The sequence below is a fragment of the Lutjanus erythropterus genome, chromosome 4 (assembly GCF_056507025.1).
Source record: "Lutjanus erythropterus isolate fLutEry1 chromosome 4, fLutEry1.hap2, whole genome shotgun sequence".
NCBI classification, from domain to species: domain Eukaryota; kingdom Metazoa; phylum Chordata; class Actinopteri; order Lutjaniformes; family Lutjanidae; genus Lutjanus; species Lutjanus erythropterus.
Genome location: NC_139320.1, coordinates 3,347,378 through 3,375,249, shown reverse-complemented (window position 1 = coordinate 3,375,249; position 27,872 = coordinate 3,347,378). Strand labels below are relative to the sequence as shown.

The 27,872-nt window shown below is 38.8% G+C and overlaps 1 protein-coding gene across 1 annotated transcript in view; it reads left to right on the top strand.

The window, feature by feature from the left end:
- Positions 1-27,872, top strand: part of pipox (pipecolic acid oxidase) — a 57,007-nt gene that overhangs the window by 15,102 nt on the left and 14,033 nt on the right. The window contains exons 3-6 of the mRNA XM_084716797.1: positions 1,244-1,457; positions 7,499-7,681; positions 13,787-13,939; positions 25,820-25,969. Of these exons, the coding sequence (XP_084572923.1) occupies positions 1,244-1,457; positions 7,499-7,681; positions 13,787-13,939; positions 25,820-25,969 (700 nt within the window). The remainder of the gene's footprint in view (positions 1-1,243; positions 1,458-7,498; positions 7,682-13,786; positions 13,940-25,819; positions 25,970-27,872) is intronic.

The window sequence follows — 27,872 nt, the reverse complement described above, 5'->3', positions numbered from 1 at the left end:
GATTTAAATGTCATTAACCACAGCTGTAAGTGCTGGAAAACCTTGAAAATGCTTGAAAAGTGCTTGAATTTGACTTCAGAAAAGGTGCAGGAACCCTGTGACTAAAGGCCCAGAGCTTGTTTTTGTTCTGAAGCTCTGGATACATGGTCTTTTGTAGGTAATTCCTGGATTTTTACAACCAGAGTCTTACTCTTTTCTCTGAGTTATCAACATATGCACTCAGTTTGGAGGAAATCGGGACAGGAACCTGGGTGGTCTAGCTGACACAAATTTTGCCAAGCCTATTTGGATCAAGGATCAAGGATTTTTATTGTCATGTTCACTGTGCATTTACATACACAAGAGAAGAAATTTCATTTCTCGATCAGTGACTGCAGTGCAATGATAAAATAGTAACATAATAAAATATAGCATCATAATAGACAATAAATAGGAATAAAATCAGATAAAAACAGTCCATTCTCTCAAAAAGTGCATTCAGTCTCTTAACTTGACAGGTGACTAGCTGTCAAGGGTGAGTGTGGGTGTGTATGTGGGGATGGGGGACAGTCCGTTAATGCAGCGCTGCTGGTATAGCTTCATCAGGCAGGGGAGTGGGACACCAATGATTTTGCTGGCTGTCTTGACCAGTCTGTTAAGTTCCTTTTTGTCCAGCACCCGAACCAGGTGGTGAAGCCATAGGTCAGGATGCTTTCAACAGTACCCCTGTAGAAGGTGGTGAGGTGTGTGGTGGGGAGGCCTGTTTTCCTGAGTCTGTGGAGGGAGTGAGAGTCGCTGCTGAGGTGTTAGTGGTTGAAGTGAGGTCCTCATCAATGTGAACCCCCAAATACTTAACACTGCTGACCTTCTTTACAGCAGCAGCAGTACCGTTGATGGATAGTGGTTCATGATCCAGTTTGCCAGCCCTCCTGAAATCAATTGGTCTCCACATTGAGGAAGAGGTTGTGGGAACCACACCATGAACTCAGCGGTTTGGAAGAGAAAACAAAATTAAATATTTAACTTATTACTCATATTGTTAAGGTCTACTAGATTTTGCAGACTGACTTCCTAGTTTAACTTTGACCTACCATACATACTGTAGTTATACATGTGTAGTCATAGTTATGACCTCTGTTTGACTGTGCGCCCTGGATTTAAATTTCTCTTCAACACTTTTACCAATGATGTGGTGAGGCCTCCATGTATTTTGACCATTTCTTACCAAGGTGCTGCCTCCATCTCCTCTGATCTCCCCTCTCAGACAAACAGGACTCCTGGTAATGGGACCAGAGGACAGTCAAAACTACCAGCTGTTTAAAACCACCCTGCAGAGGAACAAGGTTCCCATGGTGGTCCTGACCCGGGACAGTTTCAGCCAGCACATCCCCAATGTCAGACTGGCCCAGGGAGATGAAGGGGTGGTGGACGTGACTGCTGGAGTTTTGTTTGCTGACCGTGCACTGAAGACTGTACAGGTAGAGTGTGGAAACTGGTGATGGAGCATTAGGTTTGTTAGCTTCAGGAACTACTGTCATGAGTCAAAGCCAGTCAAGTATGTGCAAAATGAGATGTCCTTGTGAGTCAAAAAGGTTTCATCCTAAGTGAAAAATGTGTTTGCATGTCTCTTGCTACAGTTAACATATTTACAGCCATTACATTTGCTTTTATGTGTGAATAAAAACTACAAAGACAACAAAAACAACCCCACAGTCAAATTTACTGGAATTATGCAAGGTGAAAATGAGCTTTTGAACGCACCTTCAGGCTAATGTTCTTGTCCTGTGAGTGCACATGGCAACAGCTGCTCTGACTGAGGATTTTGCAGAGATGTTGGGCAAATAAATAAAAAAAAAAAAATGCATCAAATACAGTAGTTTCTAGTAATATATCTATTTGTAGGTCTTCTCTGTATTCCACCACAGTTAACAGACCCACTTTCAGCCTCACATCTACCATTGTTATGCACTCTAGAGCTGCAATGATTTTCCATTTTTGCCTTTTTTTTAAGAAAAATTACTTTAGACTTTAGCTTCTCATATTATATTTTCTGGTTACTTTACTCCTCTCTGACAGTAAACCGAATATCTTTGAGTTGTGGCCAAAATAAGACATTTGTGGATGTCATCCTGGACTTTGGAAAACACCAATCAACATTTTTTACCATTTTCTGACATTTTATGGAGCAATCAGCTAGTTGATTGATGGAGAAAAGGGGCAGCAAATTAATCTATAATGAAATAATAAAAAAATGAATATTTTTTAACTGACAAGATTGTGACAGAATTAATTTATTGATGAATCATTTTTAGTCATTTTTTCTAATTAAAAACATACAGCTACTAATAATACAACTCAGTGATCAAAAAAGAAATTGATTGATAGATTAATTGACAATGAAAATAATCATTAGTTGCAGCCCGAGTGCGCTCAGTGTTCCAGTGCAGTGAAGGATCACTACAGACATTTCAGGTGTGCCACAAGTTTTACCTCCATAAAAACTGGGTTAGATGAAATGAATAAACTGTCTGCTTGATTCCAACCTGTCTGAAAGTCTGACCGGGATCAGGTTTCTTGTCCTGTGAGACCACTTTTAGTAATGCTGCAATGTCCTGAAAACTGACGACCATGCCATAGCTGTCCAAGCCGTGATAAATTGTAGTTTTCCTTTAAAGGACCAGTGTGTAGGATTTAGTGGCATCTTGCAGTGAAGTTGTGGAGTGCAGCCAACTGGTTGCTGCTCCCCTCGCCCTCCCCCTCCAAATGTGTAGGAGAACCAATGTAGGAATAACTTCCAAATTCACAAAATCAAGGCTTAGTAACACTACTGTATTCCCAGACTTCAAACTGGTCTTCATTAACCTAAGACACTGTGTCATGGTCTAATACGACAACTAACCGAGCTTATGTTAAAAAGTTAAAAATGAAAATTCAGTCATTATCTACTCACCCTCATGCCAATTGAAGGTCAAGTTTAGTTTTTTCACAGGAAAACAGTGTTGCAGAATCTTCCAAATGGTGACCAGTTTTCAAACATGAAAAAAAAAGCAATAAAAGCCTGACTCTTCACTGTAGATCCTTAGCTTGGAGCCATGTTCATGTGCACATGCACACTGTCTGACCTGGGTGTGCAAACGGCATGATGGGACTTTAGGAGACTTGAATTATACCAGATGTCCAATATGGAGGCATTCACCTCCATTGTTTGGGAGATTCTGCAACACTGTTTTCCTGTGAAACTCCAGCAGTTTTTTGTGGTCTAACAAAACAAAACCCAACCTTCAGTCGGCATGAGGGTGAGTAGATAATGACTGACTTTACATTTTTGGGTGAACTATCCTTTTAACCTTTTTACTTTTTTTGAGCTAGCTAACAATCAATATAACATTTCTATTTTTTTACTTGAGCTAGCTAGCAAACAACACAACATTTAGAAACTTAACTAAGCAAACTTTTTATATATTCATTTATTTATGTATTTATTTTAATTTGCATGAGCAAGCATCTCCATATTGATTTAACTCTAATTTAAGTCCAAGCAAGTACAGGGTACTCAAGATTACTCCAGACACAGACATGAAAGATTATACAGTAGATTCATATTCTTTAATCAGTTAGACACCCCGTTGCCAAATGTGATCCACGAAGGGCCCCCAAATCTTTGCTAATTTCAAGTTACAGTTAGACAAAGAGTATCTTATCAGGAAATCATATAATTGAGCCATCTTTTATAACAAGGAGGGGTTGAAGACTTCCTTTCCCTCAATTTTACCCTCTTAGCTTTCACCATGCCAAACATAAGAGCCAGGTGAATCTTGTATGGAAGTTGTGAGCAATTTTCAGAACAGCCCAGAATAGCAAAGTTACAATCAAGAGTTACTTGCTTTGCTAGTATTACACTGTACCATTGAAATATCTCCTCCCAGAATTTCTGAAGTTAAGGGCAACACAAGAAGAGGTGAGCTGAAGTCCCATCCTCTGACTTATATCTGTCACACGTAGAGGAGAGGGAGGGGTACATCTTCAGCTTGAGCTTCGAGTTGTGTATACAGTGCATAACTTTAAATTGAATCAGCTCAAGTCTGGCATTGATTGAACAATCCTTAATTCTACTTAACCCTTTCTCCCAGATGGGATTTGCTCATTTTAAACCTAGTTTTGCGTAACTCTGATCAGAACAAATCTAAGATTAAATAAATCTTTGTTGGTGCAAATCAGTGTAAGACACTATAGCCATGCTAGCTGTGTGAGCACAGGTGCTTTGGCTAAATGCTAAAGTCTGCATGCTAATATGCGCACAATAACAGCACTAACATACTTATGTTAAGCTGCCATGGTCACCATCTTGATTTAGCACATTAGCATGCTGACATTTACCAATTGTCACCAAATACAGATCATCTAAGGGTGATAGAGTCATAAATCTAAGTATTGCACAAATTGACATTTTGGCCTGATGATGGTGCTAAAGGAAAAGTCAGGAAGTCATTAAAGTTATTAATATGCATCATGGGTACCATGGATGTCGGTTCACATCAGTCCTTCCAGTCATTGAGACATTTCACTACCACAAATGTCAACCTCATGGTGTTACTCATGGAAAAGTTAGACGATCACCCGAGCCTTCTGGGGACTGCGAGCTTTCACCAACACAACATTACAGTTCCACAAACATCCTGATTCCTGTGCATCTTTTAGTTTAACATTCAGTGAAAACAACAAATGCTGCTTGTTGCCAGCTAGCTATCAATATGTCGAGGCTACTGAGGTATGTGTTTACTTCTCAAGCCTCCTCAAACTGCTACTGTAATCACACAAAACACAAAAAAGATGTGGCTAGATTTGGATGGGCAGAACTGACCTAACTAGCTGATGGCATCTCCTAAATCTTACACACTGGACCTTTAAATTGCCTGTATATGACTTAATGCATTGACTGAAGTCTAATCAAGACTAATCATGGAGGTCTATAAAGTTCATTCATGTTAAATGATCCGTATCTTAAGTTTTTCAAAGATTTTCAAGGTCTTTCTCCTCTTGAATATGAAAGCTATTGTCTACATCCCTCACATTCAAAGACAAAGAGCATTTTGTACCAATTTACCAGCATTATTTAATGCATCTGTAGCATATTATCCAGTGTGTTATTCAAAAAGTAATTTTTAATGAAACGTAAACTGCTTTGCAGGTCTTCTTCAGGGTGAATGGCAGAAAGCTGTGTTTTTATTTAAGAAATCTGTAGCATACAACATTTAGCACCAAACTGAACTGTAGGCACTGTTACTGCTGTAACAAAAACCTCTGAGAGCATGTGGAAATGATTAGAGATTAAAGAAGCAAAACATTTTCTGATTTGTACAAGGCTAGACAGAGAACTGGGCTGAAAAATACCAAGATGTGGATAATTGAACATATTTCATGCCCATTGTTTTAATCTAATAATAGCTCACACCAGGAATATCTTTGAGCAATAAATTCACATTACTGGACTCTGTCAGCAGTGAGAAAAAGCACTGGAGGAGAACAAACTCATCCATGGCTGCCAGGTCAAGCACAAAACACTGCTTTGTTATTTCAGTGAGGTGCCATTTTCAATTGACCGGACAGACTGTTCAGCCGTTCTTTGGTGAAGCAGCAGTCAATTATAAATTAAAGCTGGTAGTGATAGATGTGTAATAAATCAGTAGATTATTGCTTTGTGCATTTTCATACCATTACTCTTTAATAGCCTCCTGCCTTTTATATAATGTCTTAATATAAGTCGCAATTGATCTGTCTTGTTACATTATCTCTGAGTGGCACACCTCTGAATGTCTTATTTTACTCTCTCTGTTTGAGAACAAACCCTGCATGACTGTATGCAGGGTCAACTCAGGTCTGGGCAGGGCGACCACACCCGAACATTCTTGATCAAGCCACTGCAGTGACGTAGGCTACCTAAACTGCGCTGTCTAAAGCCAGTTCACCTCCAGATAAAACTAAAAATTTGTCACTCAAAGTAGAAGAGAACCACCAGAACTGAACTGCAGAAGAAGAGGATGATGCTATGTAGCATGAAAACATTGGTGCTGAGCTGCAGATCCATGGGTCAGAGAGCACTGCGACCACAGAGCGAGGCTGCTCACACTGCAGTCCCCAAAATCTGTAGCAGCTGGGATGTGGCAAGGCTGCTCGCACTGCAGACCCTTGGCTCCAGCCCCCAGGCCTCTCGGACAGTGTTTTGTTAGGGGGTGGGGGACACACACAGCTAATGTTAACCACACCGGTGCCAGTGATGACACACACATAATATGAAGTGATGAAAGATCAAAAATAAAAATGTAGGGTCAATATTCTGCTTAAAAAAATCTCTTTCACAAAAACAGTTTTCTCAGTGTTTTGTCTAAGTGGATTTTTTTTATGCAACAAACCAACATTCAAGTGCTTATGAAAAAAGAATGAAAGAAGCTGCAACAAAAACGTTTTTTGTGTCTGAAACTATCAGATCTGTTCTCTCATTTGATATATTCCATCTTAATAGATTCACAGAACTGAATATTCTGTGGGTGCTGAAAAATCAGTGAATTTTGTCAAAAATGTTGGCACTGGCTGGCAACTTTTTGAAAAAACACTGGCGGGGAAAGAGTTAATTTTATAACCCAATAAAATCATGGTTTAACTTTAAATTATAGTGTACCAATTGTTTAAACTAGCTTAAAAGTAAGAAAGATTAAATTTACTCTTAACCTAGATTAAATTTAATTCTGTTGCACCAAAACTTTAAAATGTGATCCAGTATAAACATCCAACTAACACTTGAGGAAGCTGAATTGTAAAAATGGCTGCCTTTTTGAGATGCATTGAGCAAAATAATCAAGTTCCTCAAAGAAAGTTTAGTAACATCTCAACCCAGTTGACTTTTTCAATAAGTCTCTTCTTTCTTTGACTCCAGTTGATAATTTGGCCAAGTGTTTCTAAAAGGGAGGAGAAATTAAAGAGTCTTTACTTTTATGAGTAGGCTAACTTTTTAGCTAGCTAGCAAACAATATGATGTTTAATAAACTTTTTTAGTTACCTAGCAAACAATATAACTTTTCCTTTTTACTTTTTAGCTAACAATGTAACTTTTTTAGATAGCTAGGTGACCGTATAATGTGTGGGTTTGTTGTCATTTTCAGTAATTAATACGTAATGTTCTGACCTCATTATTTTATATCCTGAAACATTCAAATATTTTGAAAAGCATTTACAAATAGTGTCCATTTTTTAACATTGGGGTAAATAAATCATAACAAAACACTGACATCTGTAACGTTTGAATTTTTTCTACTTTGGTGTGATGGTCTGCAAAAACACGCAACAAAAAGAGGACAGCCCTTTTGTTGACATACAGTTTTATAATAGTACAACTTAACTCTGTTTGTATTCATATATTTTTTTTTTAATTGCAGCACTAGATTACATTCAACATACATATAGGTTCAAAGATGATCCCACTGAAGGATTTTCATGAACACATGTTCTGTCATGTCTTTTCCAGGGGCAGTTTCAGAAGTTGGGTGGGGTCCTTAGAGACAACGAGACGGTAACTGACATCAAGCCTGGTCCTATAATCACAGTGTCCACCTCTGCTGGAGTGTATCGTGCCAAGAGTGTGGTGATCACTGCTGGACCCTGGGCTAACAGACTGCTGGCCCATACTGGCTTACAGCTGCCACTGGAGGTATTCAAAAACTTTCATGATGTTCATAAAGCTGCATGTATAGCTGTATAATAAATAGAGCGGGGACGATGCACTAATCTCCCAATTTGATACTATCACGATACTTCTGCTGATTCTTCAAGTAATGTGATTCAATATTATGATCTATTATATTTTTTGTTTGCTTTTTCAGCACTGGAACATGTGAAAAAGTTGAATCATACACTTCTAGAGACTGTATAACATTATTCATATTTCCAAAAACACTGCACATCACATGTCGGTCAGTCTTCCTGAGTTTTATTTCAGCAGCATCACTGCTATACTGCTTCTAAAAGTGGTAAATGAAATACTTTTTGAAGTAATCTTTAGCTGTTCCTGCTCATCAAGCTGGTGCCATGAGAAAACAATGAACAAAACAAGATGTTAGGCCAAAATGAATTGAGCCCTTGAAAAACTGCCCACAGCACAAAGAGCCTTTAGAGTAACATTATTCTCACATGGAACTGAACTTTGAAACTGTGAATTCTGAGTTTGACCCTGAGGTTGCTGTAGCTGCTCAGTGTGGAGTGTTGAAGCCAGAGTGATAGATTAGGTTAGCCATGTTAAACCAGCAGCTATCACTTTGTTTCTACAGAGCAGAGGAAATATACATCTAACTATGAGCACACAAGTCATTTCATGTTGAGCATGTGAACTTAAATGGATCAGATTGTTAAGATACTACTACTGCAATTGTGATGCTAATTTCCATTAGCGCATCAATGGGAATTGCCATCATGTGTTAGCATCAAGCTAATAGTCCAAGCGCTTTTTGTTTCTGAATATAAAAACAGCATTCAAAAAATCTATTCAGGAATTGTCAAAAAAATCACAATACAATCACAATCATTTTCTTCTCCCACCTCTCATAATAAATAGTAGATGGAGTGTCACCTACAGGTTTCTGAAGAGTTGCCGTGAAGTTCGGTGTGGTGTCTCTGGCCGTCTCCATCTTGGCAGCATGTGACTCTGTCTAGCCCACCCCTAACCCCTAACCCTAACCCTAACCCAAAATAAATTCAAATTTAATAGTATTTTAGAAATTCTGAAATATGCAAATAGTTCCCACCCTCTCCACACATCCCAACCCCCACACTTAACCCTGCAGTAGCTGCACCTGCCTTCCCGTTTTGCTAGCTATTCACAGTAACTAGTTACATCTGTCTTCTGCTGTGGGCAGGCCATCACCGCTAATGACATGTGTAATGCCACACCGTCAATCACATTTTATCACATCTTTAATATACTTTAAACAGGTGAGTTGTATCAACTCATATACAGTTGTCTTGAATGGGGAAATTACCTTAGACACCAAAAGCATTTTTGTACCAGGCTATAAAGATTTTGGAGCCAGCCTGAATTGGCCATTTGAGGAATTGTAACTTTTGGCACTTCTGTTTTGGCTTCATTTTGTAGCCCAGTGGATGCTGCTTGTTTCAAACAAATCTATGTTCAACAACAATCAAAGTTATGTCCACCTTCAGTCATTAGTAGGCCATCTCAATAGCTCTGAATAACCTGCAATGCAAATTAGTCTGTTGATGCCAGACTATAATTCATCACATGCACCTTGAAACCATTGCTGGCAGTTATATCTGAAATAATGACAATCGGACGTCATTTAGTTTATGCTTAGAACCTAACTGTGCAGCTTCCACCTGAGAAAGTGAGACACAAAAAAGAACTGAGTGTGTCATGGGATGACCAGAAACTCCCCAACCATCCCCACCTCTGTGTTTCTTGGTGTTCCACTCGACAGGACACTCGCTGTCAAGAACAACCTTCAGGGCACCAAAGCCCAACCTCCAAGTGGGGTGCAGATCCATTAATAGTTCGTGCAACTGCCATTGCACCGTGTCTCTCCACAGCCGAGTCTGCCTGCTCAAGCTGGAGCCGATCACGTCACACCAAACTGCTCGACTCAGCTTCAAATGACGCCTGCCACATTATCGACGATCGAAGAACACAGCAGCTCAATGCAGGCGCCCCTTGAAAGGCCATGCAGCACCTCCACTGAGAGGTTTCACTGAGATCTAGAGGCAGCTTTTTCCCAGACGACCCTGCCTCTCCAGATTACCCAACAAGACACAAGGACCAACATCTGGACAGATGAATGGAATAAATATGATACCTGTGCTCCTGAATGGCTGGACAGAGCACCTTCTTAATGCCTTGCTGGTGGTCAAGACCTTGAGTGGACAACCTGGAAGTCAAACAAAAATCAGTGCAGACCATGTCCCACCAGCTTGAAAATGCTGATGCCCCCTAGTGTAGCCCAAAACACCTGGCAGAACCCACCTCATCAGAACGACATTTGAGGTCGCTATGGACTCCACAAAAAGATTTAGTTAATAGCACTCATATTGGATCAGACTTTCCAAATACCCCACAGTAACAGTTGAAATAAAAAGAGTATAAACTGGGAAATAAAATGATTGCAAATAAAACAATTCCTCCAAAATAGAAGCATCATTTCATCAAATTATAGATCCCTGTAAAACCGCAAAAAATTATATACAGTTTATGAAACAGTTTGTGAAATTGGCTCATAGCTCTAAACGGATAAGGTTTTATAACTAGATTCCATCGCTCACATACCCTATATTTAATTTCCACTTCACTATATCACAGTCAGCTCACTCTGTGTATGCACGGTCTGAAGTGTGTGCAATCTGTTTTTATAAATACTAATTTATGTGTGGGAAACGTATGCATGGGTATTTTTTGTCCGTGCAACATTTACAAATCAGGCCCCAGATTCTCACTGGAATCAGCCGCAGAGTTCACATCAGACCCTGTGCTGTGTGATATCACACGCTGTCTCACAACTTCAGCAGGTCCATCTCTAATCCAGTTCCACTCTCTGTTCACCACTGGGATCTTGGCCTGCCTCCCCTTTAAATGCCCACCTGAAGGTGCCACAGAAACAAAAGCATCACTCCTCCATATTTAAACAGCTTAGAGGCCTTAGTCAGCAAGGCCGTCTTTTCCATCTCGTGAAAACGGCACACAGCCTGAAAAGAGGAGGTGATGGGAAAACAAGCAGACAGCTGTTAGAGTGGAGAATTGGAGTTGATATTGGAATTGCATTTTTCAGGCGAGCAGCAGGCTGGGGGGCCTGGGGAACGCCATGCCTGAGTGAGCTGGTAGAAAAGCGCAGGCTCTGAGCTCGTCGACTTGCCAGAGCTCTTCTGTCTGAATTTTTATGGTCTCTGGGAATGAGTGCACGGCCGGTTAGTTCATTTCATTGAAAGCTCCTGAACAATGTGTCCTTATTATTGCCACACTCAGACGGACGTCATTTGTACAACCATGTGTATATTTCATTAAAACCTAATTCTCACTTCACCACTGCAGAGCTACTTTTGTAAATGCAATTCTATTAGATGATTAGGAGGATGGAGAAGATGGTGTTGTGTATGTTTGTATTTTAAGGTTTAACCAGTATGGAGTTTTATTGTTCATACCAAGTGTAGTATTAACAGTGCTGGGGGTAACGCATAAGAAAAATAACACAGTACAGTAATATATTACTTCTAGCAGTAATAGTGATAAGTAATAAAATCATATAACATATTATTAATAGGATTTTGGAAATTCTATTTAGGGCTTGAGCGATTTGTCGTCATTGATTACGAAAATACGTGAATTTGCATAATTTGCGTTGATGCTAGGGATGTTCCTGGTGACTAATTTTCCTGTCGATTAAATGCAAAATTTAATTTGGACTAGTCAACTAGTGTAACAGTAAATAAACACTCAGAATGCAGTTAAAACTGAGCACAATTTGTTAATTGATCATGTTAAACACTGTCTGAAAAAATACTGTGTATTAAGAGTCATTTGAAGCCATTAATCACAGTCCACAATCACCAAATCGTACTTTAAATGCCGCTGAAATGTGTGACAGTTTGCACTGTGCAAAACAAACACTACACATTAACCTACAAAACATGACAACTCACTAAATGCATCACCTTTTCAGACTGAGGAGGATCACAGTGTCTGCAGGTAAATGACCTGGAGCAGATGTTAACTGCCAGCCTGCTACACAGTGTGGCTAACGTTAGCAGTGCTAACAGCAGCAGCTGCTCTGCTTGCAGGTTAATGTCCGTGTCTGTGCTGAATGTGGTGACATGTTGCTCCAGGCGAGTGGTTATAGATCCGTTCATTCTGCCGAAGTCTGCATGCAATGTTATTTCCATTTTCTAGATTAAAACACTACCAAACCGTGCTGGTTTACGAGCTGTCATCTGTCAAACTAAAGTGATAAAAACATTCAACTTGAGTTATCAGGGCATACATGCTTACAGCGAATGGTGAGATGGGCTGCTATGAGATGGGGCCGCAGCCCTGACTATTGGTGAGTGGCTGCATAACATCTAAGAGGCAACAGTTAACTGACATTGTGCATGAATAAAATATTGAGGAATAGTTTAACCAACTAGTATTTCTGGTGCCAATTGGCCACATTTAATGTTGTAGTTGATTAATCGCACACATCCCAAGTCGACGCATCACTATGCACCACTGCACGCGATCAGAGCATTCACCTGGAGCACAAGCTTCAGAGAGCCTCAGTATGTCTCTCTTTAAACTCCACAAACTAGATGTGTCTTATCACAGCAGGACAAACTGCTGCACATGAGTGCTGGACATGAAGCACAGAGTGACCTGTCCTCCTCCTTCACCTGCAGCATCATCGTCCTTTTACTTTCTGTCAGCACTCAAGCACCATACATGAGGATTATCAACACGTGGAACATGTTTCTGTTAGTAAAAGTCACTTAAGATAGACTTTTCTAGATGTTTTTTCATCACCCCCTTTTGAATTTGAGGTCCAGAATTTTCCTCATCAGGCAGCTGACATGGAATCTGTTAAACAGGGTGGAAATTAGGCAAATGTTTAAACATGCTACTATTATTATGATTATTGTTGTTGTTATTAATATGATTGACATTCTTATTATTATTATTATTATTATTATTATTATTATTATTATTATTATTATTATTATTATTATTATTATTATTGCTTTGCATCTATTTTTCAGGATTATGATTAGATAAAATATTGAAATATTAGTGACACAAGTTTTTGATATTTATTTTAGGTAAATTAACTGTTAGATTAATTGATAGATAGATGAATCAATTAATTTAAAAAAACATGTTAGATTATAAGCAATTAAAATAACAGTAACAATAAGAATAATTGTTAGATGCAGCCCTAATACATTTACATTTACAATGCCAAGTGCTTCCCTACCGACGGCATAGGTGGGGCCATTAAAGGGGCAGTTCACCCCAAAATCAGAAATACATATTTCCCCCCTGGTTGTAGTGCTATTTATCCATTTAAATAGTTCTGGTGTGCCTTTTCTCCAATATAATGGGACTAAATGGCACTCAGCTTGTGGTGCTCAAAGCACCAAATAAGTACATTTGAAAAATTCAAAACGAGTGTCTTTTTCCAAAAATCATGACCTGGTCAATCAAGATAATACACAGAACCTGTTGTGAGCAGTTTCATGTAGGAACTGCTTTCTTTCTTGCAGAAAAGAAATTACTTCAGGTAGATTCTACTGCAGCATTGATTTTTTTTTTTTGTGTGTGTGTGTGTGTGTGTGTGTGTGTGTGTGTGTTTTTTGAGCACCACGAGCCATGTGCCATCTAGTCCCAGTATACTGGAGAGAAGGCAGACGTCTCTACAGCTGATATCAACTCAAGCCAAGGAAATCTAGATAAATAAATAACACTACATGCCAGGGGGAGATATGCAGTGCCCTCTAGTCTTTCCTCCCATTGAAGAAAATGTGACGTGGTTCCCTTCCACTGGTGGTGCCATATAGGCTGGACTTGACATGCCTCTAAATGGTTAATAGTTCCCTGTATTTTTATTTCAGAGGTGTGCTACTTATACATAAAATCTGTGTCACATAATAAAACTATTCTAAACCAGGGTCTGAAACTGTTTCACCATAAATACATCACACCTTTCTGTTCTGTTGTTTCTGTTTCGACAGTAGATAATTGCTGGGATCTTGGCTGGTCCTAATAGTTCTCCTGGTTTCACTACTGCAGGTGGTGAAGATCAATGTGTGCTACTGGAAAGAGAAGGTGCCAGGAACATACGATGTGAAGAAGCGTTTTCCCTGCTTCCTCCTGACTGAGGGCGAGGAGTCCAACGAGCACATCTACGGCCTCCCATCCAACGAGTACCCAGGCCTGGTGAAAGTACGTCACACTACAGCAGAGACACTCTACATTCTGTACAGACCACTCAAATACTCATGGTAATAACATGAAGTACACTTTATTAATGATCATTTATTTTCTGATCTGATTTTCTAGTTGATGTTTATTCAGCAGTAGTGTGGAAACCAGTGCTGCAGGTGCACTGAAGCAAATGCAGCTTTTTATCAAATTAATGTAAATGCGCACATAATTCAGTGATGTGACGCACTATAGAATACACAGCATGTGTCCTAACCATAAACAATAAAATAATTTCGCTATCCAGCGTATTTAGTAGTAACTAGGGATCGAACAATGCATCGCAAGACAGTTAAAAATCACTACCGATGTTTGACGACTCAAAGATGAAAAATGAATCACGATGCTATTTAGGACTGCGCGAGACCGGCCCGACCACGAAAGAAAATGGTATGCATATGTCTGACAGAGCTGGTTGGATATACCGTGTGTAATTTTGCGCACTTCAAACTCCAGAAACACCTTCAAATTCTCTTTCCTACACCCACAGTAGTGTTAGCGGGATGGAGGAGTGAGGATGGGAGGAGGAGATGAGGATGATATATTTCACTCCTCGAACCAGGAGATCTGTCTCCTCGCTTTGAAAATCTTTTCTCTTTGTTTCCTCCTGGTAAATTCACCGTCATGCTGCTTGCCCCCCTGGTGCACCTGCTTCCTAAAGGTGATGAGAGCCAACTTTCTGGTTGGCTTATTGCATGTTAAGCCTAAATTCCCTGGTGAATTAATGAGGGCACTTGGGCACATCTGATAGGTGTATCCTGCTGTGCGCTGGTGGTGCAAGTGGCAGAACAGGGCAGGATACAAGACGGCAAAAGTGGATTTGGACACACCTTGAAGAAATTAAATCCATTACGGCTCATGCTTTCCACTTGCGCTTTAGATCAGCGTAAGATAGGGACCCCTGTGTTCAAAAATGAAGAGGGCGAGAAGGTCACAGACAAGACTCAGGCTGTGTGGAAATATAACAAGATGGCGATGACCTACACAAGTAACACAACCCACATGATGCAGCATGTCACCTGGCAACATAGTGAGAAGCTCAAGTCAACACCGCCTGAGCAAAGAAACTGTTAAAAGGACAATACAACACACTGAGAGCAGATTTTCAAACTAGAAACACATGCTTAGCTTGTTTATTTGAAGAGATTTCATTTATTTGTATTATTCATTTAGTTTTATTTCTGGGATTTGTTTTAAATTAATTTAATCAGTCTTTTTGTAAGGTGACTTTTAAGAATGTCACATCTAAAAATGTCAGTGGTTTTGTCCCAGTAAGTGATAAAACAGAACAAAACTTAGCACACTTTTACTTGCAAGAAGATATGTTGGTTGTTTCCTGCTTTAAAGAATGGATGTACTTTGGCCACCTCTGATTACTTTGTTGGTGACAAAAATACTCCAACCTGAAATAGCCTCTAGTTCTTCCTTAACACCAGTGACATCACTGTGACATCACTGTAACATATCTGGTGCAGGAAGAACAACAGATAACTCAGCCAACATCACCTTAGAATTTGTAAAGAATGAAATCCTTTAACCAATTTAACTATAATTTAACTAAATTGTTCTATCATTGGCTTATCTTAATGTCAAAGTGAAAAAACATCCGTACAAAGTGATTTGAAGTAATTACAAATATAATTCAGAAGTAAATAAAGCTATTTGTGAGAGCTAAAGCATGAAGCCAAAACTATACAGGACCAGTGTTAATGTTGTGGAGAGGCAGAGAGGGGTACATCTCAATCCAATCCAAAGTTAGAGGCTGCACTTGAAAAAGGCTTTTCTCACTCTCCCATTCTGCCTGACAGAGCCTGAACAGCTCTGTAGAGACGAGACAGGACAAACTGCTGCAGAGCTGATAGAGACTCATTCACACAGACTCCAGGCTGGAACTGCTGCTATGCTGACCTGGAGACGGTGAATACTTGTAACCTGGTATTAAAAAGGAGCAGAGTGAAGAATTTAGTGGCACTAAGCAGTGATGACTGCAGAAGATGACGATTGCAAACACTTGGGCTTCATTTATAAAAAGGACTTAGGATCAATTTTGATCTTAAGTTTGACATTAAGTAGAAAAACAACTATAAGTAGTTATTTATAAACCCATCCTATAGCTTGGAAATGATCTGATGTCTAAGTAAAGGTTAAAGTTATGTCGGGGTGTTGCATTTTTGTGTGCCTAAGCCTGTGGTGACCTTTGCATCAGCTTTATGAACAATTTGATAGGAATTCTAAATTTAAGTTGTGACAAATTAATAGCAGCACACTCCCAAGCTTTGTGATCGGCTTTGTTCGTCACCTCACTTTTTAGTCCACTGAATAATGGCTTCAGTCTCCTCTACCATTGCTGTGATCTCGTCCTCCAAACAGTTCACTTTCTCTTTTGGTCCATGGCTATTCACTGTCAAAAAACAAACAAAAAAAAAATGTTTTCGACACAGTGTGGCTCTTTGTAGGTTCTTAAGATCGGACATGGCTAATCAGGCCAGGAATTTTACAGTGGCTGTGCCTGTTCAGTTCAACTTCTGCCTGGAGCACAGGAGAGGCAGCATGTCAATAAGGACAGAAGTGTCGATGTGATATAAACTTTGTTTGATCCTGAAGCCTGATAGCCCGAAGCCTTACTCTACAATCCTGTGGCTGCAGACTAGAGCCCGTTAACAGCAACAAACAGGTAGATTCATGTTATAGACACCTCCGTGAAACTTCTGTATTTCCATGTTTGCATGTCCATGCCCCGTCTCTCTCTAAGGAGGCCCATTTCTACAGATATGATGGAAAAAAATTAAGATCCTGTAAAACTTTCTCAAAATAATGTGAAGTGTTAGTATCTCTATATAGTTATCATCTCAAAATAATGAGTTACTGTCTCATCATAATGACTTAAAATCTCAAAATAATGACTATCTTAAATCTTTTACTTTAAAGACCTTTATTGTCTCTCTTGGAAGAAATTTGTCTTGGACATTCAAGAGAACACAGGCGACACAACCACACACAAATACAATCAAACTACGATTAACATGCCAATTTTCACCTCCAGATCCATATACACAAGATATTGCACAATGCCCTCCAAGTGTTGCACAGATGCCCTTCGCACAGTAGTTTCACCAAAGTCCTGTACAAAATTATTGCACAAATGACCTACACAAGGTTATTTCCCAGCCAATGCCCTACATCAAAATATAGCACAAATGCCCTACACCAAAATATTGTACATTTCCCTTCCCTCACACACGCACACATTTCATCTACTGTTAAATAGTTTGACTGATAGTGGGACTAATGAAAATTTATACCTTACAGTTTGGTAACCTGTTCTTTCTGCCTGAAGGCGGCAGCTCTACTCCTTTTGAAGGATGTGTTTTGGGTCAGCAGTGATTTTAAGGCCGTCTACTGAAATATCTCCTGGAGAGAGATTGGAGGAGCATGCCAATTATTTATCCTGCCCCTCTGATCAGGTTTTAGAGTTGTGATGAGTCTGATGGTAAGGTTACCAAACCATGTCGTAACGCCATAATGAATCGATTCAGTAGCTGCTCTGTGAAACAACAACGTAACGTACAACGTAATATTATTATCAGCTCCGTGGACCCTGAGCCTTCAGAATGAAGGTGCTGACTAATTGTTGAAGAGACATACTCAACATGATGAGCCCACTGCAACTGACAGTCAAAATGAATACCTATACTGCTAACTGCTCAACTGTCTTTTCATTGAAAAAACTGGTCTGTGATCAAAGCATATTTCATTGGTTTTCTTAAGGTTTAAAATCAGGTTGTGCCCCAAGCCAGTCTCTCCAGGATTTTATGGACCTAATTTGGGATTGTTGTGGCCTAAAATGCCTGACTTCATGGCAGCTTTTCTAAAAAAAATAATAATAATTAAAAAAAAAAAAAAAACATGCAATGCATGTTGCAAAGTTTTTGGCATTTTTTGCAATGAAATTGCAGGACCAAATGAACATTGCAAAAAGAATATAATTAATTAAAAATCAAAAGCAGCTTATTCCGGGGAGAACAAAAATACACTGTTCTGAGAGTGCTGTGAGTAAACTTGCCAAAAAGCCTCAGAATCACAAAAATTCTAATAAAGTCTGCTTTATTTGTAGATGAAGAAGTGCAGCTGGGGGGTATTCCACAAACAAGCAAAATCTTTTCGGAGCTCAAACTCAGTCAATACAGCACTAAATGATAAAATATAAAAGTGCACAGAGCATTGATAAATGGCAATAACAATGGCAGACCTTGTGTTCTTTTCAGTATGAGTGAAAATAAAAAGCTGCAGAGTTTAGACACAAGGTTGTGCAGAATTGGAAAAAGGGGATTGGTTGAATTTGTGTTAATTGTTGCGATTGCAACATTGCAACTTCCTGGAGGGGCTGAGAAATTAATCACATAAAGACACAAAAAAGTAATGATAATAAAAAAAATCATCTATATGTCATAACCACCCTTTGAATTTGAGGTCAGTCCAGCCATATTCCAGGTCACCTGGTCTTGTTGATTTAGATTTTAACCACTTACTGATAACATGTTGTCTAACTACCTCCAGGGGAAACACTGAAATTCATCGTTTACAAACTGCTCAGTGAAATACTGAAAATGTGGCTGAATGTCTGGTGATGAGAGACACGGTGCCACTGTGGGATGATCAGTGGTGGAAGGAGTACTGAAAAGCTGTACTCAAGTACAAGTCTTGTTAAATTGCTAAAATATTATTCAATTACAAGTTAAAGTACTGGTGTTGGTGTTACTTTTTAACCATTGATTTGTAATATATAGCAGCATTCAATCAAAGGGGTTTCTTTTTCTTCAAATCTTCAGTCTAAAGTTCTCCCGACTCTTCTTCTCTGTTCTGCTCAGTGGTCAGTCACCTCTCCAAACTAAATTTTATGCATTTTCCTTGACATCCTTACTCCAAACCTGAGCTGCTGAGGCATTTAGTTTGTTTATATTAGTTGATTGGGCAATATATTGATATTATATCGTATCACAATTTAGGACTAGATATCGTGATTGATTTTGGATATTGTTATGTCTTGACATTATAGTATTTTATGAAGGTCATCCTCACAATATTGTTGCAATATTGATACTGAGGTATTTTATTTTATCACTTTAGCTGCTTCCACCTCTTGGAGTACACAACATATCTTCAGTCACAACCTGCATGATCCATAATTATCAATATCGACCAATAGGAAATTCACTATCATGATAGGTTTTTCAGCTATATCGCCTAGGCCTAGTTTTCATTGGCTTGCTTGCAATCAGATCACCTTGTTGGCTACAGTTATGATTTTAAAATTATGATTTTAAAAGTAACTAAATAGAGTACATAGTATAATGCATACTTGAGTAAAAGTACAGACTTGAGAATCTACTTGTAAAAGTACAAGTATCTAAAGAAACTACTTAATTACAGTAACATGAGTATTTGTAATGAGTTACTTCTACCCATGGGTATGATCAGTCTCTGTCCACTGTGACACACAAACAGTGTGGCCACAGAGTCAACTGTAAAATGTAAAATTTGTCCTCCCTCAGCTTCAGATTAGTTGTGGAGTTGTGCCGGGTTTGATGTCATCTCATGGCACATCTCTATTTTGGGCATTATGGTGGACCAGCAGGAGCTCACAGCCTAATAGCAGACCACATGCATCGCAGAGAGTGGGGGGAACAGATGGTGATGCCACGTCGCATTATTCACTCTGAGACACAGTCACTGGAGCTGCTATATGTCCCATGTTTGGACCATTTAACATAGTCTGGAAAAAAAATCCCCAAATGAAGCAGAGAGGACTATTGTAATTACTCTGTCATTGTTTTTGTTTGTTTGTTTGTTTTTCCTTGCATGGAGCTGTCACAAAGTTTTCTTAAGCAGAAAATCCTGCAGAAGAAGAAAAAACTAAAAACCTGCAGTTGCTTTAATCCCTGAGCCTCCTCGCTGCGCCTGTAGTCTCTGGGTGAGACTGGATGTGTCAGACGTGGCTGACAGGAGCAACACACAAAAGCAGCTTTGGAAGTTTGGAGTGTGTGTATGACAGTCACTCCCACCTTTGTCATTATCTTTGAAGCTGCAATAAGAGACTGCAAGACAAATCATTTTCTGCCTTATTACCAGGCTTGGGGAGTACTGGTTACATGTATTGGGATTGTGTATTTAGGATACAAAAAGAGGTAACTGTATTCCATTACAGTTTCAGAAAAAAAAGATGAAATCTCATTAGATACATTTTGTAAAAATGTGGATTATTAGCAGGATTACAATTTTATGATACATTTAAAAATAAAATGCTATGCTACCATGTGCAGTGCACACACATTACAACATTTCACAAGTCTCACAACACTTCTCTGCTCTGAGTGAAACCAGATAATCTAACAGTTTGGCCTCTACTTAAAAAATGCTTCACTGGGTTGAAATTTCAACATTATTCTGTCTTTAAATAAAAAAGACACATCAGCATCACAGAACAGTTATAGCTCTTCACCTATGAAAATACTGTAATTGTCCCAAAATTCAACATCTAATTTAAAGAAACATTTAATGTAAAGACCAATGTTAGCTACACAGAACAAATGCTAATGTTAGCTACAAAAATCATCTGCTAATGTTATCTACACAGTCAGATCTAATGGAGTTGATTTCTTACAGAGTTTACAAAATGTTTTTCATTTCAGGGCACAGTTGTAGTGAGCAGCCATTTGTTGTTCAGTTGTTCAGAATTCTTTTAATTCTAACAATTAATTCTTTAAAACATTTTAAACTATAATTCTTATTTATTGTTGATTTAGAAGGGCTATGGAGTCAACACTGATAGCAATATTGTTAAATGAATTTGTCTAAAAATAGAAGGTTTACCAGTTCTTGTATTCCCACCTTTTGTAAACCAGGAACTGAGACGGGGTCCTTAGGCTATAGCTAATATAGCTATATAAACAAAAATGATTGTAGTAGTACATTTTTACACCTGTGTCATCATTAGGAATTGTTAGTTTTAGATTTTGTAGAACTTTTAACACATTTCTAAATTGTTTGAAGTTATGAATTCCTATCTGGGACAGGGCTGTTTTTTGGCACAGGGCAAGTTTAGATAAAGAATTAAAGCAAACCAAAACATTTCATGAATTACATTTCATACCTAAATAATTTAAGTATACATTTTCACCAAAAATGTTTGGAATGACAGTGTTAAAGTGTTGGTATTAATAATTTAAAAACAAATTTTGGTAGGACATGATTTGTCTCAATTAATGGGAAGTGGTGAATGGGTGTTTAGTAATTATAAATAAACAGAATAAATAATAAATCAAGAAAAAGGGTCATATATACTTAAAATGCTGCCCCTAAAAATGCAAACAAAACTACAATCAATCTGCATTAAAAATATCAGACAATATATGCTGATACAGATATAACTGAGTTAGGCTGAGATGTTGGCTGATGGATATTCCTGTTTGTTTGGTTGGTTATACACTGCAACATGTGCATGGATGTCAGAAGCTGGAGTGTAATGCATCCTGGTACATGTAGGCACTGCTGGCATGGCACTGTAAGCAGGATAACTTATATTTCCATCAGTATAACAGAAAATAAGGAATTAATTGATTCAGTTGACCAAATTTTCCTTTAATGTTCATGAGTTAATATTGAATCAAATGCAAAAAAGTTTATCTAAACACTTCATCTTTCTACCCAAAAGCGGCTGTGATCTACACTGTTGTGTGTAATAAACACAACTAAAACTACACAACGATGGAAACATGCATATGCATTCTTGTCATCAGATTGATAAAGCTGAGCGTACGCCTGATTCTGTTGTATAAATCTTAATCATTGTGGAATTGGATGCACGTGTAGCAGCCTCATTTCCACTCTTGCAGTCAGCCATAAATATACATAGAAACGCCCTTGCTCACCCGTTTGCATATTAATTCTTGTTCCCGCTTTACCACTCGTTAGACGGCAAAGAAGCAGCGCAATATAACTAATTGTGTTGCATCAGCTGTCATTATGCCCAACTGTGGCTGTATAGCATCCATCCCACTAATTCATCACATCTACCTGCAAACAATCACTGTGGTCGTATCTCAGTCTTCATTATTAAACATCAGAGGGATGATCGGTGATTTGTTTAGAGAAATTTATGAGGGCTCATACAGACCTTTTTTTCACAGAATCATAATTAGTATCATTGGTAACACCTGTGTTTACTATTTCATGTCAAAATAGCTGCTGTGAAAAGGTCTATTGAAACAGATTTTACAAAGTGCTTCACAATTCAGGATAAAACAAAAAGATAACACGGGGAAGTAAAGCCTTGAGTGTAAATAAGAAGTGATAAAATTCATCGCTCAATAATTTAATTTAAGTTTATAAATACACCTTTGAGTCACATTTTACAGAACTCAGCACTGACTGCAAAAAATAAGAACAATCCATGAGACTGGGAAAACAACTGAAACAAACTGTGTTTACTCTAAAGTTACATCTCTCCCCTCTGTCCTCCTCCTCTCTCTGGTAAACTGTGTGCAAAGTTTGTCTGAAGTGTGTCTGAGGTGAGCATATTCTTCTTTTATAAATAATACTTTATGTGTAGAAAATTGTGTATGCATGTTTTTTGTGCCCACATATTGTTTATACATAGCAGTGTCGGGCAAGTTACTCCAGGCCAGTGCATATTCATAAACATTAAATATGTCAGAATTAGCCTAAAGGCTAGTTTTCATCCAGATGTAGTCCCAATCCCTGGCCAGATGTAAAGTTAGCAACCTAAAATCAATATAAAAATTGAGAATTAAGAAACATGTTTTAACAACGATTCTAAAAGGCATGCTAATTACAGTAAAAGCAGAACACCTTGTTGGCGACCTTGTTGCACTCTCAAGTTGAACAGCTGATCCAATGAACTGCTGTTAGCTGTCCAGATGTCGGCTGTGGTGAAAACAAAGTCCACCTCTCTAAGTGTAGCCTTCTTAAATTCCATCATATTATACTCTGGAGAAGCTGAACAAACTCAAAATAATGTCAGTAGTTCCACCTTATCTTCCTCATTTCATCCTTTATTTAGCTTTTTGGCTGCAGCTGACGTGACCTGTCCTGATTGGCTGCACGTACCATCATCATAAGACAGCCAAGGTCAAAGTAACTGTAATATAATAACTGTTTTGGAAATTTGAATCTCTTACACTTCTTGTTACTGGAAAAAGTAATATTACATTAATATAGTACTGAGTAATATATTACTGCCCAGCACTGTACATTATAGCCCTGTTTCAAAAAGCAGGTTTCATGGAAACTTCAAGTCTGAGATGAAGGAAAATCTGGGTTTTCCTTTACAGAAAGAGAGATAACTTAAAGGGACAGTTCACCCAAAAATGAAAATTCAGTCATTATCTACTCAGCCTCATGCCAATTGAAGGGTTGGTTTAGTTTTTTAGTCCACAAAACACTGCTGGAGTTTCACAGGAAAACAGTGTTGCAGAATCTCCCAAACAATGGAAGTGAATGGTGACCAGTTTTCAAACATAAAAAACAACAGAATAAAAACATAAAATGCCTCCATACTGCTTGTCTGGTGTAATCCAAGTCTCCTAAAGCCCCAACATGCCATGTTGACTGAAAACTTATTTATACCATGTTTTTAGTCTGAATCTTCACTGCAGATCCTGAGCTTGAAGCCACGTTCACGTGCACATGTACACTGTCTGAACTGTGTGTGTGTGGTGTGACGGTGTGCAAACAGCTTGTCAGGACTTCAAGTAACTTGGATTACACCTGATGAGCAGTACAGAGGCATTTTATGGTTTCTTTCCAGTTGTTTCTTATGTTTGAAAACTGGTCACCATTCACTTCCACTGTTTGGGAGATTCTGTGATGCTGCTTTCCTGTGAAACTCCAGCAGTGTTTTGCAGACTAACAAAATAAACCTGACTTTCAAACGGCATGAGGGTGAGTATATAATGACTGAATTTTCATTTTTGATGAACTATCCCTTTAGATTCTAGGTCACTTTCTGTGGTGTGTGTTGATATATCAAAGCACGTATCAGAATGCATTAATTTGCAGTAATTTGAGTTTTTGGAAAAACTGAAATGGATGATTCCTAGGATGCTGATTGGCTGCACCGCTTTTGGTGTGAACACAAACAGATAACAGATAACTGACGAGATGGATTCTCATGTGATCTGGTAAATCCAGCTGCCTCACAAGGTAATAGTTTGTTACCCAAGAACTTTACCACTTTACCACTGTCATCAATGTAAAGACAGAGACAGTGATCTCTGACACAATGGATTCATTCTCAGCTCAGAATCTGTAATCTAAACATTACATTGGCAGCTGTCCACAGTTACAGCATTATTAAGGACAGATTGTCAACAAATCCCCCTACACTGAAACATTTACTGCACACTGGTGTAGCAATCACTTTAAATTGACTACTCTGTTTAATACAGTAATCAATAAACAATCACTTGTCATGTTGTGTTTGATCATGCTGATGGAACGTTCCTATCGTAATTGTTGGAAATGATGTGAATATATCTGAATGAGGATGATTGTGTTGCAGCTGAAACCACTTCAAGATTCTAAAACTGGACTAAATGTGGTTTAAAAGTGAGACTTGTGATATAAGCTGCATTTGTCTTCATGTGCTTTGACAGCATTTTATGATAAAATATGTCTACATGTTGAAATATTGCTGTCATTGCAGCAAATTATCAAATAAATGTGATATTAGACAAATATAATTGATGTCCAAGACAATATAGTCAGTTTGAACACTTGCAAATTCACTGTGACTGGGTCAGACTGACAGTCTGAGATCCATCAGTAAATTATATCTTATTTGTTTGATCCATATTTCGTCTTCACTTCCTATCATGTGCATTTTGTCTCCGTCAGGTTACAGCTGATAAATATATTTAAAAATCAAATCTAACGTTGGTTGGATTCCGGCACTTTATCATCTCTTAAAGAAATTCATGTCTGGTAAATGATGAATGAGTGAACCACGCCGAATAGAATTTAACAGTCTTTATTTCTTGACTCATTTCTCTGCTTCTTTTTTAAAGATAAATGCCATGGTTTCACACATTCGTGTTTCCAACTCCTCTGGTTTAAATTTATTTACCTGTTGCCATGGTGAATCATAAAATTGGAGCTCCACTGATGGCGGCTTTCACACACGTGCTTAGCAACTCTAGTTGACAGAACTAATTCTGATCAGCTGTTCTCAAACTGAAAACTCAGAGTGTCCCATATCAGGCTGAGTCGACTCAGGGTTCAGGATTACGGTCAGAGTTCGTTACATCTGCTTTCTGAAACAGGCCGCTGGCCCCAGAGGAGTTTTCTTGGTGTTGGTCTTCTTTGATTTCTGTCATTAAACAATCATTTCTATCATTAAAAGAAAGATGATAGATGTGTGGAATTATTTAGAGCAGCTATTTTCTGCTTCCCTGCAACAAGATATAAATCATACAAGGTAAAGGGGTCATGGCGCACCTGCGCCTTTGAACAGAAGTGAGTTTACAGTGGACATGTGCTTGAGGAGGTGCAGGCTGCATCATGGAGGTGTCACCTGGTGGTGATGGCAATAAACAGGGCAGAAATGACATCAAGATTCTGGATTACTGAATACTAAATTAAAGGGCGTGTGAAGGAAAGTTGCTGAAAACATGTGACAAGACTAAGAACTATGTTGTACCGAATTCTGGAATCAGACCATCACACTGTGAACAACTGCTGCTGCTATTCATTGAAAGAATGCAGGGATGCATACATGTATCATTTGATATAGACATATTATTGGTAATGTCATTCTGTGTGCAGATATGCTACCACATGGGCAGTCCAACAGACCCGGACCAGAGAGACAAGCAGACAGACAGGTCTGATGTTGACATCCTGCAGCGCTATGTGACCCGCTGTTTACCTGGCCTGGACCCTGAGCCTGCTGTGGTGGAGAGCTGCCTGTATACGGTCCGTATCAACGCAGCACATCACACCACATCACACTGTTCATCACGCTCATCCTAATCCTAATCCATCAAAGTGTGGAGATTTAAGCCTCAGAGGGGAAAGCGGTCTGATGATATCTGTGGGTCATCAGGACATATCACAACATTCAACTTACAGGTCACTGGCAACACGTTTAATAAGACGTGTTTAAAGGCAAGAGCTAATGATGAAACAAAGGGACCCAACTTTTACTCATTTTACAGGAGAACTCAACCTCAGATTCTTATCTCTTGTTGAAAAAAAGACATCACCTATCAAGCATTAATAATTTTATAGCTAAAAAATTCAAAAATAATATAAAACAAAACTAATTTAATGATTTTTTAACATTTAAAACTCAACATTTAGAGCTACATATCTGAAGGTTTTTCCACAATATTTATAGCTTGTTTTGCTTTGCTTGCTTGTTTTAACTAAAAGCAAGGGATGTTCCTGGTGACTAATTTCTCTGTCGATTAAATGCAAGTTTTAATTTAGATAAGACCCCATCTGAAAAAATACTGTGTATTAAGAGCCATTTAAAGCCGATTAATGGCTTTGATGCCTTTGTTGAATGACCAGTCGTATTATAAATGCTGCTGAAATGTGTGGTACTTTGCGATGTGTATTATGAACATTATCCTTCAAAATGTGACAACAACTCAATAAATGCTTCAGCGTTTCAGTCTGAACAGGATCACAGTGTCTGCAGGTAAACGGCACGTAAAAAGAGACAAAAGCTGTAGTTCCACTGCAGAAACTTTTTTTCAGGGGCTGGGAACCTCTGGAGGAACTCAGTGCGTTTCCACCACAGGGGCTGGGGTCTAAATTAATTTCCGGGGACATTATTTGACCCCCTGAAGTTTCCTGCTCAGTTGGGTAGTACTTTCCAAAAAGTACAGGATCTTTGAGGGTGGAACTTGCAGTGCTGAACATTTCTGATTAATTGGATTGATTTCACACAGCACTTTATTTCAGCCACCATTTTTGAAAATCTGTGGCCACAAACCTTTTTTTTCAGTTCATTGTGCTTTGACAAATCAACATGGAGTTACAGAAGAAAGCAGAAGAAAGCAAATGACAGAATGGACTGACAAAGTAGTCCAGGCCTTCAGTGTTGTAGAGTTGCCAAGGATTGTTTTGTACTAATAATCAGATTTATCAATCAAAAGTAGTGCAGTGCACATTCAGAATGTGTGCCTGTCCAAATGGAAGCTTTTCAAGAACCACTCATTTGATTAACCTCACACTGCATTGCTTTGGATCCTCAGCGATACACACCTATTAGCCAAATGGCACCAAATTTGCCACAGTCACTGGCTGCAATAGCACAAGCTTTCAAGAGATATGACACTGTGATATGCAAAACTATGCTACAGCAAAACTGCATGGGATAATATAATAATAAAATTTGGTGTAGCAAAAGTAAATTGAAAATGATGGGAAATCGATCTGGGCACAAATGTGCGTGGCTTACATGGACAGATTCCTCTGAACCCACAGAATCCAGAAATTTCTTTTTTGTTTCTGCTTCACTTAGTGCAGTTAGCTAGTTAATTAGTGGCTGTAATCCTGTTTAATATACGATTTATGGTTGAAGCGAGTTGTTTCCCCCCATCCCTTCCTCCCTAGACAAGGCAGAGGCAGGCAGGCTGCAGGAGTGCCGCAGGAGTGCAGGATGCACACAACCTTGTAATTTGAGAATAACAAGCGAGGACAAGTCCTCTAGTCCACTGATTGTAACTGTCAGTTTTCTGTCAATATAAAGTTCAGCCTGTTACCATGAAAATAAAAGCCCACTGCTCTGAAATAACACACTCTGGATGAGAGCCACCTGTCTCACTGCCTGACAAACCCCATTAACGTTTTGTTCAGTTTAACAAAT